The 20,965-nt window shown below is 43.9% G+C and overlaps 1 protein-coding gene across 5 annotated transcripts in view; it reads right to left on the bottom strand.

Annotated features, from left to right (window-relative positions):
• The window catches only part of FAM131B (family with sequence similarity 131 member B), a 281,063-nt gene that overhangs the window by 143,447 nt on the left and 116,651 nt on the right, over window positions 1-20,965 (bottom strand). For 3 of the 5 annotated variants that reach the window (XM_073684778.1, XM_073684776.1, XM_073684774.1), the window contains exon 1: window positions 4,989-5,455. The exons of the other annotated variants lie outside the window; for them this stretch is intronic. In XM_073684778.1, coding sequence (XP_073540879.1) covers window positions 4,989-5,016 — 28 coding nt within the window. In that variant the 5' untranslated portion in view covers window positions 5,017-5,455. Of the gene's footprint in view, window positions 1-4,988; window positions 5,456-20,965 lie in introns of those variants that run through there. 5 annotated transcript variants of the gene reach the window in all.

Below are 20,965 nucleotides of genomic sequence, written 5' to 3' on the forward strand. Positions count from 1 at the left end.
ATTGCAGTGTCTCAGGGTCCAGTGTTGTGTTGCAGTGTCTCTTTGTCCAGTGTTGTGTTGCAGTGTCTCATGGTCCAGTGTTGTGTTGCAGTGTCTCAGGGTCCAGTGTTGTATTGCAGTGTCTCATTGTCCAGTGTTGTATTGCAGTATCCCATGGTCCAGTGTTGTGTTGCAGTGTCTCATTGTCCAGTGTTGTGTTGCAGTGTCTCATTGTCCAGTGTTGTCTTGCAGTGTCTCATGGTCCAGTGTTGTGTTGCAGTGTCTCATTGTCCAGTGTTGTGTTGCAGTGTCTCATGGTCCAGTGTTTTGTTGTAGTGTCTCATGGTCCAGTGTTGTGTTGCAGTGTTTCAGGGTTCAGTGTTGTGTTGCAGTGTCTCATGGTCCAGTGTTGTGTTGTAGTGTGTCAGGGTCCAGTGTTGTGTTGCAGTGTGTCAGGGTCCAGTGTTGTGTTGCAGTGTCTCGGGGTCTAGTGTTGTGTTGCAGTGTCTCATTGTCCAGTGTTGTGTTGCAGTGTCTCAGGGTCCAGTGTTGTGTTGCAGTGTCTCATTGTCCAGTGTTGTGTTGCAGTGTCTCATTGTCCAGTGTTGTGTTTCAGTGTCTCAGGGTCCAGTGTTGTGTTGCAGTGTCACAGGGTCCAGTGTTGTGTTGCAGTGTCTCATTGTCCAGTGTTGTGTTGCAGTGTCTCATTGTCCAGTGTTGTGTTGCAGTGTCTCAGGGTCCATTGTTGTGTTGCAGTGTCTCATTGTCCAGTGTTGTGATACAGTGTCTCTGGGTGCAGTGTTGTGTTGCAGTGTCTCATAGTCCAGTGTTGTGTTGCAGTGTCTCATGGTCCAGTGTTGTGTTGCAGTGTCTCATCGTCCAGTGTTGTGCTGCAGTGTCTCATTGTCCAGTGTTTTGTTGCAGTGTGTCAGGGTCCAGTGTTGTGTTGCAGTGTCTCATGGTCCAGTGTTGTGTTGCAGTGTCTCATTGTCCAGTGTTGTGTTGCAGTGTCTCATTGTCCAGTGTTTTGTTGCAGTGTGTCAGGGTCCAGTGTTGTGTTGCAGTGTCTCATTGTCCAGTGTTGTGTTGCAGTGTCTCATGGTCCAGTGTTGTGTTACAGTGTCTCATTGTCCAGTGTTGTGCTGCAGTGTGTGAGGGTCCAGTATTGTGTTGCAGTGTCTCATTGTCCAGTGTTGTGTTGCAGTGTCTCATTGTCCAGTGTTCTGTTGCAGTGTCTCATGGTCCAGTGTTGTGTTGCAGTGTTGTGTTGCAGTGTCTCATGTTCCAGTGTTGTGTTACAGTGTCTCATTGTCCAGTGTTGTGTTGCAGTGTCTCATTGTCCAGTGTTGTGTTGCAGTGTCTCATTGTCCAGTGTTGTGTTGCAGTGTCTCATGGTCCAGTGTTGTGTTGCAGTGTCTCAGGGTCCAGTGTTGTGTTGCAATGTCTCATTGTCCAGTGTTGTGTTGCAGTGTCTCAGGGTCCAGTGTTGTGTTGCAGTGACTCAGGGTCCAGTGTTGTGTTGCAGTGTCTCATTGTCCAGTGTATGTTGCAGTGACTCATTGTCCAGTGTTGTGTTGCAGTGTCTCAGGGTCCAGTGTTTTGTTGCAGTGTCTCATTGTCCAGTGTTGTGTTGCAGTGACTCATTGTCCAGTGTTGTGTTGTAGTGTCTCATGGTCCAGTGTTGTGTTGCAGTGTCACAGGGTCCAGTGTTGTGTTGCAGTGTCTCATTGTCCAGTGTTGTGTTGCAGTGTCTCAGGGTCCAGTGTTGTGTTGCAGTGTCTCAGGGTCCAGTGTTGTGTTGCAGTGTCTCATTGTCCAGTGTTGTGTTGAAGTGTCTCAGGGTCCAGTGTTGTGTTGCAGTGTCTCAGGGTCCAGTGTTGTGTTGCAGTGTCTCATTGTCCAGTGTTGTGTTGCAGTGTCTCATTGTCCAGTGTTGTGTTGCAGTGTCACAGGGTCCAGTGTTGTGTTGCAGTGTCTCATTGTCCAGTGTTGTGTTGCAGTGTCTCAGGGTCCAGTGTTGTGTTGCAGTGTCTCAGGGTCCAGTGTTGTGTTGCAGTGTCTCATTGTCCAGTGTTGTGTTGCAGTGTCTCAGGGTCCAGTGTTGTGATGCAGTGTCTCCTTGTCCAGTGTTGTGATGCAGTGTCTCATTGTCCATTGTTGTGTTGCAGTGTCTCATTGTCCAGTGTTGTGTTGCAGTGTCTCATTGTCCATTGTTGTGTTGCAGTGTCTCATTGTCCAGTGTTGTGATGCAGTGTCTCATTGTTCAGTGTTGTGTTGCAGTGTCTCATTGTCCAGTGTTGTGTTGCAGTGTCTCAGGGTCCAGTGTTGTGTTGCAGTGTCTCAGGGTCCAGTGTTGTGTTGCAGTGTCTCATAGTCCAGTGTTTTGTTGTAGTGACTCATTGTCCAGTGTTGTGTTGCAGTGTCTCATTGTCCACTGTTGTGTTGCAGTGTCTCAGGGTCCAGTGTTGTGTTGCAGTGTCTCATTGTCCACTGTTGTGTTGCAGTGTCTCAGGGTCCAGTGTTGTGTTGCAGTGTCTCAGGGTCCAGTGTTGTGTTGCAGTGTCTCATAGTCCAGTGTTGTGTTGCAGTGACTCATTGTCCAGTGTTGTGTTGCAGTGTCTCATTGTCCAGTGTTGTGTTGCAGTGTCTCAGGGTCCAGTGTTGTGTTGCAGTGTCTCAGGGTCCAGTGTTGTGTTGCAGTGTCTCAGGGTCCAGTGTTGTGTTGCAGTGTCTCAGGGTCCAGTGTTGTGTTGCAGTGTCTCAGGGTCCAGTGTTGTGTTGCAGTGTCTCAGGGTCCAGTGTTGTGTTGCAGTGTCTCAGGGTCCAGTGTTTTGTTGCAGTGTCTACAGGCGCTTACTAAGAGTAGTCATCTCCATATATAACTAACAGATAAAGCAGCATTCTGCAGTGCTATAGTAAGCAAACAGGAAATATATGAAACCTCGATTGCAATACTGCTCTAGAAAATAGGAATAAACGAGAAATATTAGCGCATAAATTAGCCAATTCATGTGTACTATGTTTCAGTGCCTCATGGTCCAGTCTTGTGTTGCAGTGTCTCACAGTCCCGGGTTGTGTTGCGATGTGTAGTCTCATGGTTTGGTGTGTTGCAGTGTGTAGTCTCATGTCCGGGTTGTGTGCAGTGTGTAATCTCTTGTCCGGGTTGTGTGCAGTGTGCAGTCTCTTGTCCGGGTTGTGTGCAGTGTGCAGTCTCATGGTTGGTGTGTTGCAGTGAGCAGTCTTGTGTCCGGGTTGTGTTGCAGTGTGTAGTCTCATGGTTTGGTGTGTTGCAGTGTCTCGTGGTCCAGGGTCTTCACCTTGCAGCCTCCACAGTGTGCAGTGTCCAGTCTCGTGTCCGGGTTGTGTGCAGTGTGTAGTCTCGTGGTTGGTGTGTTGCAGTGTGCAGTCTCGTGGTTGGTGTGTTGCAGTATGCAGTCTCATGGTTTGGTGTGTTGCAGTGTGTAGTCTCTTGTCCAGGTTGTGTGCAGTGTGTAGTCTCGTGTCCGCGTTGTGTGCAGTGTGTAGTCTCGTGGTTGGTGTGTTGCAGTGTGCAGTCTCGTGGTTGGTGTGTTGCAGTATGCAGTCTCATGGTTTGGTGTGTTGCAGTGTGTAGTCTCTTGTCCAGGTTGTGTGCAGTGTGTAGTCTCGTGTCCGGGTTGTGTGCAGTGTGTAGTCTCATGGTTGGTGTGCTGCAGTGTGCAGTCTTGTGTCTGGGTTGTGTTGCAGTGTGTAGTCTCGTGTCCGGGTTGTGTGCAGTGTGTATTCTCATGGTTGGTGTGCTGCAGTGTGCAGTCTCGTGGTTGGTGTGTTGCAGTATGTAGTCTCCTGTTTGGTGTGTGCAGTGTCTCATGGTCCAGGGTCTTCACCTTGCAGCCCCCTCCTCAGTGTGTAGTCTCGTGTTTGGTGTGTTGCAGTGTCTCATGGTCCAGGGTCTTCACCTTGCAGCCCCCTCCTCAGTGTGCAGTGTGTAGTCTCGTGTTTGGTGTGTTGCAGGGTCTCTTGGTCCAGGGTCTTCACCTTGCAGCCCCCTCCTCAGTCTGCAGTGTGTAGTCTCGTGTTTGGTGTGTTGCAGGGTCTCGTGGTTCAGGGTCTTCACCTTGCCGCCCCCTCCTCAGTGTGCAGTGTGTAGTCTTGTGTTTGGTGTGTTGCAGGGTCTCGTGGTCCAGGGTCTTCACCTTGCACCCCCCTCCTCAGTGTGCAGTGTGTAGTCTCGTGTTTGGTGTGTTGCAGTGTCTCATGGTCCAGGGTCTTCACCTTGCAGCCCCCTCCTCAGTGTGTAGTCTCGTGTTTGGTGTGTTGCAGTGTCTCACGGTCCAGGGTCTTCACCTTGCAGCCCCCTCCTCAGTGTGCAGTGTGTAGTCTTGTGTTTGGTGTGTTGCAGGGTCTCGTGGTCCAGGGTCTTCACCTTGATGGCCCCTCCTCAGTGTGCATTGTGTAGTCTCGTGTTTGGTGTGTTGCAGGGTCTCGTGGTCCAGGGTCTTCACCTTGCACCCCCCTCCTCAGTGTGCAGTGTGTAGTCTCGTGTTTGGTGTGTTGCAGTGTCTCATGGTCCAGGGTCTTCACCTTACAGCCCCCTCCTCAGTGTGCATTGTGTAGTCTCGTGTTTGGTGTGTTGCAGGGTCTCGTGGTCCAGGGTCTTCACCTTGCACCCCCCTCCTCAGTGTGCAGTGTGTAGTCTCGTGTTTGGTGTGTTGCAGTGTCTCATGGTCCAGGGTCTTCACCTTACAGCCCCCTCCTCAGTGTGCAGTGTGTAGTCTCGTGTTTGGTGTGTTGCAGGGTCTCATGGTCCAGGGTCTTCACCTTACAGCCCCCTCCTCAGTGTGCAGTGTGTAGTCTCGTGTTTGGTGTGTTGCAGGGTCTCGTGGTCCTGGGTCTTCACCTTGCAGCCCCCTCCTCAGTGTGCAGTGTGTAGTCTCGTGTTTGGTGTGTTGCAGTGTCTCATGGTCCAGGGTCTTCACCTTGCAGCCCCCTCCTCGGCGTGCTGTGTGTGGCGTGGAGCGGCTTCTTACCTGCGCTGTGGGATCCGATGCAGCCCATGCTGATCACTGTGTGGGATGGAGATTGTGGGTGCAGAGAGCTGGAGATTTGGGGGGATGACACAGAGACGCCACTTGGGGTGATGGATGGAGGACGGTGAAGGCTGGAGGAAGGTAGAGAGGGGAGAGGAAAGGATCGGAGGATGGAGGAAGGGGCAGAGGAAAGGAGAAAGGATGGAGAAAGGGGGGAAAGAAGGAAAAAAAGAGGAGAGAGGAGGAGAGAGGGGGGGACGCACGGAGGAGGTTCCCCGTCACTGGGGTCTCGGATCTGGGATCATTCTGGGATGTCTCCGGACGTGACGAGCAGACACAGCCCTCTCTCCTGTCTCCTCTCTCTCTCTCCCTCTCTCTCTCTCCTCCCCCTCTCTCTCGCTCCCTCTCTTTCTCAGGGATGCTCAGGGACCAGCCGCCCAGGGCGGGGGAGGAAGGATGAGACTCACAAACAGAAGGAGTGAGGATTGGCTGAGGGGGAGGAAACAGCTGGGAGAGACGGGCTGTCACATCCACAGGGCATGCAGTCTCTTTGGCACAGTGCTGTCTCTTTGGAGGTCCCCAGCTGCCTCCTTGACGTCTCTTCTTGCCCGTATGGATGGCGGTGGTGCTTGATCCGTCTCCGTCTTGGTTCTGTGCAGATGCAGCAGAGCCCAGTTCAGCGTTTGGCCATGTGCTATCTGCACTCACATAGTGAAGAGCGAACACTGCAGCCTCAGACAGGGACACGACCCGTTCAGCTCTGCTACATCTGTATCTCTGGTGATGGTCACTTGCATGGCAGCCTCCTGTCAGCGTCTCCTCCTCGGCTCTGTGGATTTGGATCTGTGGTGGTACAACCTGAGCATTGCTCCCACTCACTGCCTCTGCCTCCTCCCTCCGCGCTCCCTGTCCGTCTGTCTCATTATGTTTTCTGGGCAGGTTTATCCAGCAACCATCAATTCTCAGCATCATAAAGGAGATGAGAAACAGGGAGGAGGAGGAGGAGGCACGATGCCGCAGGTCACTCCGCCTGAGCTTATGTGCAGGGCAAGTCCATGGCAGAAAGGGCAAAAAGCCCCCACTACCCGGTGCCGCCAGTGGGCTCCAAACTTTGTGATAGTTGTGGCTTAGCGGAAACTTATATCATGCACCATTTAATATTAAGCTACACTATAGCGGTATTAATTGTGCACCATGTGGCGCTGTCACACGGTCATTACCTGGGCACTATATAAAGCCGTTATTAGGACATTATATAGAACTGCCAAGTGTTCCTTATATAGAACTGTTAAGTGGATGACGCTATATAGAACTTTCATTTCATATACAGGGCCTTAAAAAAGTATTCATACCCCATGAACTTTTCCACATTTTTTCATGTTACACCCACAAACTTCAATGTATTTTATTGGGATTTTATGTGATACCAACATATAGTAACAAGTATTTGTGAAATATAAAGGAAATGATACAATGTTTTCTAGATATTTTAAAAATATAAATTTGAAAATTGTGATGTGCATTTGTATTCAGCCCCCCTAAGTCAGTACTTTGTAGGACCACCTTTCGCTACAATCACTGCTGCAGTCTTTTTGGATCTGTCTCTCCAGCTTTCCCTGCAGTCTTTTGGGGTCTGTCTCTCCAGCTTTCCCTGCAGTCTTTTGGGGTCTGTCTCTCCAGCTTTCTGTGCTGCAGTCTTTTGGGGTCTGTCTCTCCAGCTTTGCACATCTAGAGGTGACATTTTGCCCGTCTCCTTTGTACACTCGCTCTCGCTCAGTGAGATTGGAAGGAGACGTCTGTGATCAGCAATTTTCACGTCTTGTCACAGATTCTCATTGGTTTTAGGTCTGGACAGTGACTGTGTCGTTCACACAGGAATATGCTCTGATTCTAAACCCTCCATTGTAGCTCTGGCAGGATGTTTAGGGTCATTGTCCTGCTGGAAGGTGAACTTATGCTCCAGTATCAAGTCTTTTACAGCCTCTAACCGGTTTTCCTCCAGGATTGCCCTGTATTTAGCTCCATCCATCTTCCCATCAACTCTGACCAGCTTCCCTATCTCTGCTGAAGAAAAGCCTCCCCACAGCGTGATGCTACCACCACCATGTGTGACGGTGGGGATGGTGTTTCCAGGGTGATGTGCAGTGTTCGTTTTCCACCACACATAGCTTTTAGCCCAAAAAGTTCTCCTTTGGTCTCATCTGACCAGGGCACCTTCTTCCACATGCTCGCTGCGTCCTCTACATTACTTTTTGCGAACTGCAAACGGGACTTCTTATGGCTTGCTTTCAAAAATGTCTTTTTTCTTGCCACTATTCCATAAAGGGCAGATTTGTGGAGTATGCGACTAATAGTTGTCCTGTGGACAGATCCTCCCACCTGAGCTGTGGATCTCTGCAACTCCTCCAGTGACCATGGACTTCTCGGCTGCTTCTCTACTTGCTTGTGATGTCAGTTTAGGTGGACGGCCATGTCTTGGTAGGTTGTGCCATACTCCTTCTACTTTTGGATAATAGATTGAACAGTGCTCCATGAGATGTTCAAAGCTTGGGCTATTTTTTTTATAACCTAACCCTGCTTTACTCTTCTCCACAACTTTATCCCTGACCTATCTGGTGTGTTCCTTGGTTTTCCTGATGCTGTTTGATCCCTAATGTTCTCACACAAACCTCTGAGGCCTTCACAGAACAGCTGTAGATATACTGAGAAGAAACTATACCCAGGTGGACTCAATTTACTAAATATGTGACTTATGGAGGCGATTGATCACTCCGCATTTTATTTAGGGGCATCAGACTACAAGGGGCTGAATACAAATGCACCTCACAATTGTCAGATTTATATTTATAAAATAATTAGAAAACCCTGTATCATTTCCTTTACACTTCAAAAATACTTGCTAATTAGTGTTGGTATTACAGAAAATCCTAATAAAATACATTTAAGTTTGTGGGTGTAACATGAAAAAATGTGGAAAAGTTCAAGGAGCATAAATACTTTTCAAAGGCACTATAACTGTTATTTGGACTCTATATAAAAGTGATATTTGGACACCATATATAGTTGTTATTTGAACTTCATAAAAAACTGTTATTTGCACATGATACAGTGTTGCTTAAAAGTTTATGAACCCTTTAGAATTTTCCAGATTTCTTCAAAAATTTCACCTAAAATTACATTAAATGTTCACAAAATTCCAGAAAATAGATAAAGAACTAAATAAAAACAATGAATCAAAAATAATAGACTTTCCTATTTTTTTTTGGGGGGGGGGGGAGGAAAATTATCCAATATCAGATGTCTGTGAGTAAAAAAAGTATGTGAACATTTAGGATCAGCAGATCATTTGAAATTAGAGTCTGGTGTCAATGGGAAGACAATCAGGTGTGAGACGGCAACCTTTTATATTTAAGGAACAGGGATCTATTAAAGTCTGATTTTCACAACAAACATTCAGGGAAGAGAATTGTGGCAGGAACAAAGGAAATTTCTGAGGACCTCAGAAGAAGAGCTGTTGTTGCTCTTCTGCTGGAAAAGGTTACAAAAAGAAATCTCTGAAGTGTTTCGACACCACCAATCCCCAGTCAGACAGATTGTGCGTAAATGGAGGACATTTTAAACCATTATCATCCTCCCCATGAGTGGTCGACCAACAAAAATCACTACGAGAACAAGTTGTCTGAAAAGTCACAAAGAAACCTAAGTTAACTCCTAAGCAACTAAAGGCCTCTCTCCCATTATTACTGTTAATGTTCCTGAGTCCACCATTAGGATGTCACAGAACAACAACGGTGTGCATAGCAGGATTGCAAGAAGGTAGCCACTGCTGTCCAAAAAGAACATTGCTACCCATCTGCAGTTTGCTAAAAATCACATGGACAAGCCAGAGGGCTGCCTTTTTGCTGTATCTGGGCCAGAAATACCTGACAATAATTGATGGAACAATGGATTCAGAATTCTACCAGCAAATTCTGAAGGAAAATGTCAGGACAACGGTCCATAAGCTAAATCTCAAGAGAATGTGGCTCATGTAGCAAAACAACGACCCAAAGCCACAAGTCATTTAGTCACAGTGTCACGCACAGTGTGGGAAAGATTAAGTGTAACACAAAGGGCTAAGGGGAAGGAAGCCCAGACACTAGGCAAAGGGGGAGTGGAGACCCCTAGGCAGATCTAATAACACCTGGCTTACCCTACCATCCCTATATTGGTTCCACACCAATCGCTGAGCAGGAAACCTAAGCCCTGTATATCCCTAGGGCTTGGCCCTGGAAAGGGGGGTGAGCACTGGACAGTCCCCACTATAAACTAAAGACAACAAGGGAGACAAACAAAGGAGGGAAACTTAGCTTGCCCAGACACCAGTGAGATAACACCAAACGTCCTCCAAGGACACTAGAGAGGAAGCTAGCCAACTGCAATAGCTCCAAGCATTCACAACGGAAAATGAGAATATCCCCGGCGACTCCGAAACGTTTATATACAGTTATTGCTGCACAAGGTGGTAACACCAGATACTGAAAGCAAAGGTTCACTTACTTTTACCACACACAGTTATATGATATTGAATCATTTTTCTCATTTAAAAAAATGACAAAATCTAATATTTTTTACTCATTTCCTTATCTACTTTTATGACGTGTGCGAAAATTTTATGTAGTATTTATGTATTATTTATTCAGAAATATGGAGAATTTTGTAGGGTTCACTTTCATCAGCACCTAAGAACTAATATTTGGATGCTATATAAAACTGTTAGGCCACGTTCAGACATTCAGTATTTGGTCAGTATTATAAATCAGTATTTGTAAGCCAAAATCAGGAGAGGAACAATTAGAGGAAACGTACAGTATAATAGAAACACGTCACCACTTCTGTATTTTTCACCGTAAAATACTGACCAAATACTGAATGTGTGAACGTGGCCTTACTTGGAATCTACAAAGCACTGTTATTTGGACATTATGTATAACTCTTATAAATCCAGGCAGATACTTATCCATCACATAATACCATCAGGAGGCGTCTTATTGGCTCCAAACTTATTCTGCAGCCAGACAACAACCCCCAACATCCAACCAATGTCATTAAGAATGAGGAATCCTGAAAGTGATAATTCGACCCCACAGATCCCTGATCTCACATCATCCAGTCTGTCTGGGATCCATGAAGAGACAGAAGGATCCGCACAAGCCTCATACACAGAAGATCTGGGGGAAGTGCGCCAAGATGTTTGGAACTATCTCCTGCCGAGATCCTTCATAACCAGTGTACAAGTGATGAGAAGAAGAAGTGATGGAGGCGACGGGCGGTCACCAGATATTGATGACGGAGGCGAAGGGAGATCCCCAGATACAGATGATGGAGGAGATGGGCGGTCACCAGATACTGATGATGGAGGCAACTGGTGGTCACTAGATACTGATGATGGAGGCGATGGGCGGTCACCAGATTCTGATGACAGAGGCGACGGGCGGTCACCAGATAGTGATGATGGAGGCAATGGGAGGTCACCAGATGCTGATGATGGAGGTAATGGGCGGTCACCAGATACTGATGATGGAGGTGACGGGTGGTAACTAGATACTGATGATGCAGGTGACTGGCGGTCACAGAATACTGATGATGAAGGCGACTGGCGGTCACCAGATTCTGATGATGGAGGCAATGGGAGGTCACCAGATACTGATCACGGATGGAGGCAACAGGCAGTCCAAATTACTGATGAGATTTACATTTCACTTTTGTACATTCAATTTTCATTTTGTTAATTGATAAAAACTAACTATTAATTAAAGCTATAATTACTATATCTGTATATTAGACACTTATGTGTATATACATGTATATCTGTGAATTTTTCCCTGATTAACTCACCCATCAAATTGTAGTCTTTTATGTCTTTATACCTTGTCTTTTAATATCTGTTAAACTAAAAATAGATTTTTTTTATTAGTAGTTGAGTATTACTTTGTTCCTGGCACGATGTTTTCTTTTGGGTATTTTTTTATTTTTCCACACCAGCCTAAACGATTTGCACAGTACGGTAAATAGAACTGTTACTCGGACACTTTATAAAACTGTTACTCGGACGCTTTATAAAACTGTTACTCGGACGCTTTATAAAACGGTTACTCGGACGCTTTATAAAACGGTTACTCGGACGCTTTATAAAACTGTTACTCGGACGCTTTATAAAACTGTTACTCGGACGCTTTATAAAACGGTTACTCGGACGCTTTATAAAACGGTTACTCGGACGCTTTATAAAACTGTTACTCGGACGCTTTATAAAACTGTTACTCGGACGCTTTATAAAACTGTTACTCGGACGCTTTATAAAACTGTTACTCGGACGCTTTATAAAACGGTTACTCGGACGCTTTATAAAACGGTTACTCGGACGCTTTATAAAACTGTTACTCGGACGCTTTATAAAACTGTTACTCGGACGCTTTATAAAACTGTTACTCGGACGCTTTATAAAACGGTTACTCGGACGCTTTATAAAACGGTTACTCGGACGCTTTATAAAACGGTTACTCGGACGCTTTATAAAACGGTTACTCGGACGCTTTATAAAACTGTTACTCGGACGCTTTATAAAACTGTTACTCGGACGCTTTATAAAACTGTTACTCGGACGCTTTATAAAACGGTTACTCGGACGCTTTATAAAACGGTTACTCGGACGCTTTATAAAACGGTTACTCGGACGCTTTATAAAACTGTTACTCGGACGCTTTATAAAACGGTTACTCGGACGCTTTATAAAACGGTTACTCGGACGCTTTATAAAACTGTTACTCGGACGCTTTATAAAACTGTTACTCGGACGCTTTATAAAACTGTTACTCGGACGCTTTATAAAACTGTTACTCGGACGCTTTATAAAACTGTTACTCGGACGCTTTATAAAACTGTTACTCGGACGCTTTATAAAACTGTTACTCGGACGCTTTATAAAACTGTTACTCGGACGCTTTATAAAACTGTTACTCGGACGCTTTATAAAACTGTTACTCGGACGCTTTATAAAACTGTTACTCGGACGCTTTATAAAACGGTTACTCGGACGCTTTATAAAACTGTTACTCGGACGCTTTATAAAACGGTTACTCGGACGCTTTATAAAACGGTTACTCGGACGCTTTATAAAACTGTTACTCGGACGCTTTATAAAACTGTTACTCGGACGCTTTATAAAACTGTTACTCGGACGCTTTATAAAACTGTTACTCGGACGCTTTATAAAACGGTTACTCGGACGCTTTATAAAACGGTTACTCGGACGCTTTATAAAACGGTTACTCGGACGCTTTATAAAACTGTTACTCGGACGCTTTATAAAACTGTTACTCGGACGCTTTATAAAACTGTTACTCGGACGCTTTATAAAACTGTTACTCGGACGCTTTATAAAACTGTTACTCGGACGCTTTATAAAACTGTTACTCGGACGCTTTATAAAACTGTTACTCGGACGCTTTATAAAACTGTTATTCGGACGCTTTATAAAACTGTTACTCGGACGCTTTATAAAACTGTTACTCGGACGCTTTATAAAACTGTTACTCGGACGCTTTATAAAACTGTTACTCGGACGCTTTATAAAACTGTTACTCGGACGCTTTATAAAACTGTTACTCAGACACTATATAGAACTGTGACTTGGACACTATATAGAGCTGTTACTCTGACACTATATAGAGCTATAACTCGGACACTATATAGAGCTGTTACTCGAACACTATATAGAACTGTTACTTAGAGTAACAGCTATATATAATGTCTGAGTAACAGTTCTATATAGTGTGCGAGTAACAGCTCCATATAGTGTCAGAGTAACAGCTCTATATAGTGTCTGACACTATATGGAGCTGTTACTCGGACACTATATGGAGCTGTTACTCGCATGTGCGAGTCGCACACTATATAGGACGGTTACTCGGACACTATTTAGAGCTGTTACTTGGACAATATATAGAACTGTTACTCGGGCACTATATAGAGCTGTTGCTCGGACACTATATAGAGCTGTTGCTCGGACAATTTGTAGAACTGTTACTCGGACACTATATAGAGCTGTTACTCGGACACTTTATAGAACTGTTACTCGGACACTATATAGAGCTGTTACTCGGACACTATATAGAGCTGTTACTCGGACACTATATAGAGCTGTTACTCGGACAATTTGTAGAACTGTTACTCGGACACTATATAGAGCTGTTACTCGGACACTTTATAGAGCTGTTACTCGGACACTTTATAGAGCTGTTACTCGGACACTATATAGAGCTGTTACTCGGACACTATATAGAGCTGTTACTCGGACACTATATAGAGCTGTTACTCGGACACTATATAGAGCTGTTACTCGGACACTATATAGAGCTGTTACTCGGACACTATATAGAGCTGTTACTCGGACACTATATAGAACTGTTACTCGGACACTATATAGAACTGTTACTCGGACACTATATAGAACTGTTACTCGGACACTTTATAAAACTGTTACTCGGACACTTTATAAAACTGTTACTCGGACACTTTATAAAACTGTTACTCGGACACTTTATAAAACTGTTACTCGGACACTATATAGAGCTGTTACTCGGACACTTTATAGAACTGTCACTCGGACACTTTATAGAACTGTTACTCGAACACTATGTAGAACTGTTACTCGGACACTATGTAGAGCTGTTACTCAAACACTATATAGAACTGTCACTCGGACACTTTATAGAACTGTCACTCGGACACTTTATAGAACTGTCACTCGGACACTTTATAGAACTGTCACTCGGACACTTTATAAAACTGTCACTCGGACACTTTATAAAACTGTCACTCGGACACTTTATAAAACTGTTACTCGGACACTTTATAAAACTGTTACTCGGACACTTTATAGAACTGTTACTCGGACACTTTATAAAACTGTTACTCGGACTCTTTATAGAACTGTTACTCGGACACTTTATAGAACTGTTACTCGGACACTTTATAGAACTGTTACTCGGACACTATATAGAACTGTTACTCGGACACTTTATAGAACTGTTACTCGGACACTTATAAAACTGTTACTCGGACACTTTATAAAACTGTTACTCGGACACTATATAGAGCTGTTACTCAAACACTATATAGAACTGTTACTCGGACACCTTATAGAACTGTTACTCGGACACTTTATAGAACTGTTACTCGGACACTTTATAGAACTGTTACTCAGACACTTTATAGAACTGTTACTCGGACACTATATAGAACTGTTACTTGGACACTTTATAAAACTGTTACTCGGACACTTTATAAAACTGTTACTCGGACACTATATAGAGCTGTTACTCAAACACTACATAGAACTGTTACTCGGACACTTTATAGAACTGTCACTCGGACACTTTATAGAACTGTTACTCAAACACTATATAGAACTGTCACTTGGACACTTTATAGAACTGTTACTCGGACACTTTATAGAACTGTTACTCGGACACTTTATAGAACTGTTACTCGGACACTTTATAAAACTGTTACTCGGACACTATATAGAGCTGTTACTCAAACACTACATAGAACTGTTACTCGGACACTTTATAGAACTGTCACTCGGACACTTTATAGAACTGTTACTCGGACACTATATAGAGCTGTTACTCAAACACTATATAGAACTGTCACTTGGACACTTTATAGAACTGTTACTCGGACACTTTATAGAACTGTTACTCGGACACTTTATAGAACTGTTACTCGGACACTTTATAAAACTGTTACTCGGACACTTTATAAAACTGTTACTCGAACACTATATAGAACTGTTACTCGGACACTATATAGAGCTGTTACTCAAACACTATATAGAACTGTCACTTGGACACTTTATAGAACTGTTACTCGGACACTTTATAGAACTGTTACTCGGACACTTTATAGAACTGTTACTCGGATACTTTATAGAACTGTTACTCGGACACTTTATAAAACTGTTACTCGGACACTTTATAAAACTGTTACTCGGACACTTTATAAAACTGTTACTCGGACACTTTATAAAACTGTTACTCGGACACTTTATAGAACTGTTACTCGGACACTATATAGAACTGTTACTCGGACACTATATAGAACTGTTACTCGGACACTTTATAGAACTGTTACTCGGACACTTTATAGAACTGTTACTCGGACTCTTTATAAAACTGTTACTCGGACACTATATAGAACTGTTACTCAGACACTATATAGAACTATACGGACAGTATATACTTGTTCACTATAATTGTGTTACTATGTAACTTACGCATTGAAAGTAATTAAAAAAACAAAACATTTCACACCTAATATTTTTTTTTATTGTAAAGTATTTAGCGAGGAATCAATAGATTCTCCTGTAATGGATGAGAAATGACAACCACTATGGATTGTAATGGCTGTTACCTTTGTGTCTGATCCCGGAGGAAAACCAGAGCTGTAATCATAGTGCAGATCATGGAGTATTCAGGGGCATTTCCCAAGGCTTTTGTTCATTAAACATGTTGCTGTCTCTGTGCTCGGTCTCATCGTGTCCTTCTGGACCGGTTAGGTTTTCTGGTTCTGTTCTTTTGGCTTTATTATGCTGATTGCCTCTATCGGGATCTTATGTCTTATGATCGGATGTGAGGTGGTCTTCATTTTTTTCAGTTTATCTTTTATTTTCAGTTCATTTAATGTATAATATAGAAAAAAACTGTCTGCTGTTTATGGATCCTGTTCGGGTTTTATTTCAATTGTATTTATCTCTTAGGGCAGGACGCTGAACAGAGATATCATTAGATCAGAGACTCAAGTCAGGACATTTTATCTGCACTGCACAAAATAAACCGAAAAATGGGAATGAATATAGAAAATAAAGATATATTCCAAAATTACCTGATTCAGGGAACACTGATTAAAATGTGTATACTGCGATATCTGTAGTACAAGACGTAAGAGAGCAGAGCGCGATCCAGAGATCCGGAGGACACTATATGGAGTCACTGTGTCAATATTGTCTGGGGTGTTACTTTAATAAAGATGATGGAACCTCACGTCTGGAACCACAGATTAATGTACTTCCTTTTCTAGGAACCATTCCTCTTCAGTGTAACAAGGCCTGTAACAAGTCACACATATTTCTTACCCCCAGTGCTTCCATAATATTAAGGTAGACTTTGTCTATAAGAATACCATACTCCGTGCCATGAAGTAGAGTTAGTCACAATTGTCTTATGCTTAAAACTGTTCCCTGCCTCCCCCAAATGATTTATAATGCTATGTATATACACAGAATCTTATCATGTATCTCTGTATACAGGGAGCTCCCCCTAGTGGCTGCAGACAGAATCTTATCATGTATCTCTGTTTACAGGGATCTCCCCCTAGTGGTGGCTGCAGACAAAATCTTATCATGTATCTCTATACAGGGAGCTCCCCCTAGTGGTGACTGCAGACAGGAGCTTATCATGTATCTCTGTATACAGGGAGCTCCCCCTAGTGGTGGCTGCAGACAGGATCTTATCATGTATCTCTGTATACAAGGAGCTCCCCCTAGTGGTGGCTGCAGACAGGAACTTATCATGTATCTCTGTATAAAGGGAGCTCCCTCTAGTGGTGACTGCAGACAGGATCTTATCATGTATCTCTATATACAGGGAGCTCCCCCTAGTGGTGACTGCAGATACAATTTTATCATGTATCTCTGTATACAGGGAGCTCCCCCTAGTGGTGGCTGCAGACAAAATCTTGTCATGTATCTTTATAAAGGGAGCTCCCCCTAGTGGTGACTGCAGACAGGAGCTTATCATGTATCTCTGTATACAGGGAGCTCCCCCTAGTGGTGGCTGCAGACAGGAGCTTATCATGTATCTTTGAATACAGGGAGCTCCCTCTAGTGGTGACTGCAGACAGGATCTTATCCTGCATCTCTGTATACAGGGAGCTCCCCCTAGTAATGGCTGCAGACAGGAGCTTATCATGTATCTCTGTATACAGGGTGCTCCCCCTAGTGGTGGCGGCAGACAGGAACTTATCATGTATCTCTGTATACAGGGAGCTCCCCCTAGTGGTGACTGCAGACATGATCTTATCATGTATCTCTGTATACAGGGAGCTCCCCCTAGTGGTGGCTGCAGACATGATCTTATCATGTATCTTTGTATACAGGGAGCTCCCTCTAGTGATGACTGCAGACAGGATCTTATCATGTATCTCTAAATACAGGGAGCTCCCCCTAGTGGTGACTGCAGACAAAATCTTATCATGTATCTCTGTATACAAGGAGCTCCTCCTAGTGGTGGTTGAAAACAGGATCCTATCATGTATCTCTGTATACAGGGAGCTCCTCCTAGTGGTGGCTGCAGACAGGATCTTATCATGTATCTCTGTATACTGGGAGCTCCCCCTAGTACTGGCTGCAGACAGAATCTTATCATGTATCTCTGTATACAGGGAGCTCCCCCTAGTGGTGGCTGCAGACAGAATCTTACCATGTATCTCTGTATACAAGGAGCTCCCCTAGTGGTGGCTGCAGACAGGATTTTATCATGTATCTCTGTATAGGGGGCGCTCATCCTAGTGGTGGCTGCAGACAGGATTTTATCATGTATCTCTGTATACTGGGAGCTCCCCCTAGTGGTGACCGCAGACAAAATTTTATCATGTATCTCTGTATACAGGGAGCTCCCCCTAGTGGTGGCTGCAGACAGGGGCTTATCATGTATCTCTGTATACAGGGAGCTCCCCCTAGTGGTGACTGCAGACAGGAGCTTATCATGTATCTCTGTATACAGGCAGGGAGCTCCCCCTAGTGGTAGCTGCAGACAGGAGCTTATCATGTATCTTTGAATACAGGGAGCTCCCTCTAGTGGTGACTGCAGACAGGATCTTATCCTGTATATCTGTATACAGGGAGCTCTCCCTAGTACTGGCTGCAGACAGGAGCTTATCATGTATCTCTGTATACAGGGTGCTCCCCCTAGTGGTGGCGGCAGACAGGAACTTATCATGTATCTCTGTATATAGGGAGCTCCCTCTAGTGGTGACTGCAGACAAAATCTTATCATGTATCTCATTACACAGAGAGCTTACCCTAATGTTGGTTACAGGCACAATCCTATCATATTTCTCTATATACAGGGAGCTCCTCCTAGTGGTGGCTGCAGACAAAAGCTTATGTGCACTACTATGTAAAACTGCAAATTGAAGAAATAAAAGAGAAATCTAAATCTCATCAATACTTGGTGTGACCGGCTTCGCCTCCACCACTTCTTCTCATCATTTGTACATAGTATTTTAAACTAATTAGACAGGAGATAGTTCCAAACATCTTGGATACCTGACCCCAGATCTTCTGTGTATGAGGCTTGTGCGGATCCTTCTGTCTTTTCATGTGATCCCAGACAGACTGGATGATGTGAGATCAGGGCTCTGTGGGGCCGGATCATCACTTCCAGGATTCCTCGCTCTTAATAACATTGGCTGGATTTTGGGGGTAATTGTCCGGCTGCAGAATAAATGTGGAACCGATCAGACGCCTCCTGATGGTATTACATGATGGATAAGTGTCTGCCTGTATTTCTCAGCATTGAGGACACCATTCATCCTGACCAAATCCCCAACTCTATTTGCTGAAAGGCAGCCCCACCGTGCGTTACTGCTCCTGCAGATATTCATTGTTGAGCTGCTCTGCTCTCCATTCATTTAGGAACAAAGTGTCTTCTGTTAGAATCAAATAATTCAGAATATGACTCATCAGTCCAGAGACCGGCTGACATTTTTGTACACCTCAGTTTCTATGTTTTCTTGCATAGTTGTATCACTTGGTCTTGTTTCCATGTCAAAGGTTTGGGTTTTGGCCACAATTCTCCGTAGAAGACCATTTCTGGCCATATGTGTCCAAACAGTATATGGGTATAGCTGTGTCCCATTGGTTGCTGCCATTTTTGAGCTGATGGCACTGCTGGACATCTTCCAATTTCTAAGGGAAACAAGCTTGATATGTCTTTCATCTACTGCACTAAGTTTCCTTTTCCGACCACTGCGTCTACAGTCCTCAACAATGCTGATATCTTGGTGCTTCTTCAAAAGAGCTTAAAACCCCAGTCTGCTCTAGAATTTTTATCTTGGAAAACCTTGCTGATGCAGTATAACTACCTTGTGTATTATTGATGTGCACAGTCTTTCCATGGTGTATGACCTGTGGCATAATAGAAGAACGAGGAGTCCTGGAAGTGAACATGAACAGATAGAAGGATCCGCACAAGCTCATACACAGAATATCTGGGGTCACTTCTCCAAGATGTTTGGGACAACCTCCTATTGATTTCTTTTAAAAATTGTGTGAAAATGAACTTAGAAGAACATTTATTAAGGCAAAGGACAATCACAGAAAATAGTGAATTGACTTGCCTTTTGTTCATTCACTTTGCATTTTGTTAACTGATAAAAATATACTACAGTGTTATAACTTCACACTATTTTTGAAAGCATTCTTACAGTGCAACATTTGCACAAAAAATTGGACAGTTCTGTATGTCAGTAAAAAGAGAGCTCCCCCTAGTGGTGTTAGCAAACAGCTCTGTATCTCTCCCTAGTGGTGGCTGCAGACAGGATCTTATCATGCATCTGTATACAGGGAGCTCCACCTACTGGTGGCTGCAGACAGAATGTTATCATGCATCTCTGTTTACAGGGATCTCCCTCTAGTGGTGGCTGCAGACATAATTTTATCATGTATCTCTGTATACAGGGATCTCCGTCTAGTGGTGGCTGCAGACATAATTTTATCATGTATCTCGGTATACAGGGAGCTCCACCTAGTGGTGACTGCAGACAGGATCTTATCATGTATCTCTGTATACAGGGAGCTCCCCCTACTGATGGCTGCAGACAGAATCTCATCATGTATCTCTGTGTACAGAGAGCTCCCCTTAGTGGTGGCTGCAGACAGAATCTTATCATGTATTTCTGTATACAGGGAGCTCCTCCTAGTGGTGGCTGCAGACATAATCTTATCATGTATCTCTGTATACAGGGAGCTCCCCTTAGTGGTGGCTGCACACAGAATCTTATCATGTGTCTCTGTATACAGTGAGCTCCCCCTAGTGGTGACTGCAGACAGAATCTTATCATGCATCTCGGTATACGGTGAGCTTTCCCTAGTGGAGGCTGCTGGGAGTCAGAATTTTATTATTTAAATCAATATATATGGAGGGAGTTGAAAACTCTGTATCAGAACAGCAGGGCTCTTGACATTTTAAAGATATAATAAGAATTTTATATACTAGCACGTAATAATGGACCTACAAGCAGTATTTTCTATACCATGTGGAAGAGATTAAAAATGTTTAATCACAAAATTTTCTGCAATCACAAAATACAGAAAACTGTACAAAATGATATCACATGAAGCCATTTATTAATGCAGATCGCTACATTGTAACCACAATGAGCAGTGAACATTTGTAGAGATCTGATGCTAGAAGGAACCAGAAGGAAGAAATTATTAGAAGGGGATTAAACGAGGTCTGAAATCCCTCCATAAATACTTCAAACAGAAGTCAAAGATGGAAAAAAACAGAAGCGACCACCAGATGGCGCCGAATATTGACCTCACATGGAGTAAATTGTATTTTAAATTTTTTTGGAACAGTTTAAATAGAAATGGTCTCTGAACATGAGTGATATTTACAAAATATATACAATGTGTTAGATTTATCAGATGTGTAGGATAGGGGCCCTGAATGCTCAGGGGCCACTTTAAAGGGACACAACGCTCTAATGTAAGACTTGGCTGTCTCCGTCACAAGTTTTTGGAACTTTATTGAGGAAAAGCCAGGAGTGCATTTAAAAGGAATTGAAGATATAAAGGACGTATACTTATTTCTATCGGATCCATTTCTGGATGAAAAGCGACTTTTGTTTTTCTCTAGCCTAATAGT

Source organism: Phyllobates terribilis, unplaced genomic scaffold (genome assembly GCF_046119375.1).
Source record: "Phyllobates terribilis strain yellow unplaced genomic scaffold, ASM4611937v1 Scaffold_5__5_contigs__length_657084704, whole genome shotgun sequence".
NCBI classification, from domain to species: domain Eukaryota; kingdom Metazoa; phylum Chordata; class Amphibia; order Anura; family Dendrobatidae; genus Phyllobates; species Phyllobates terribilis.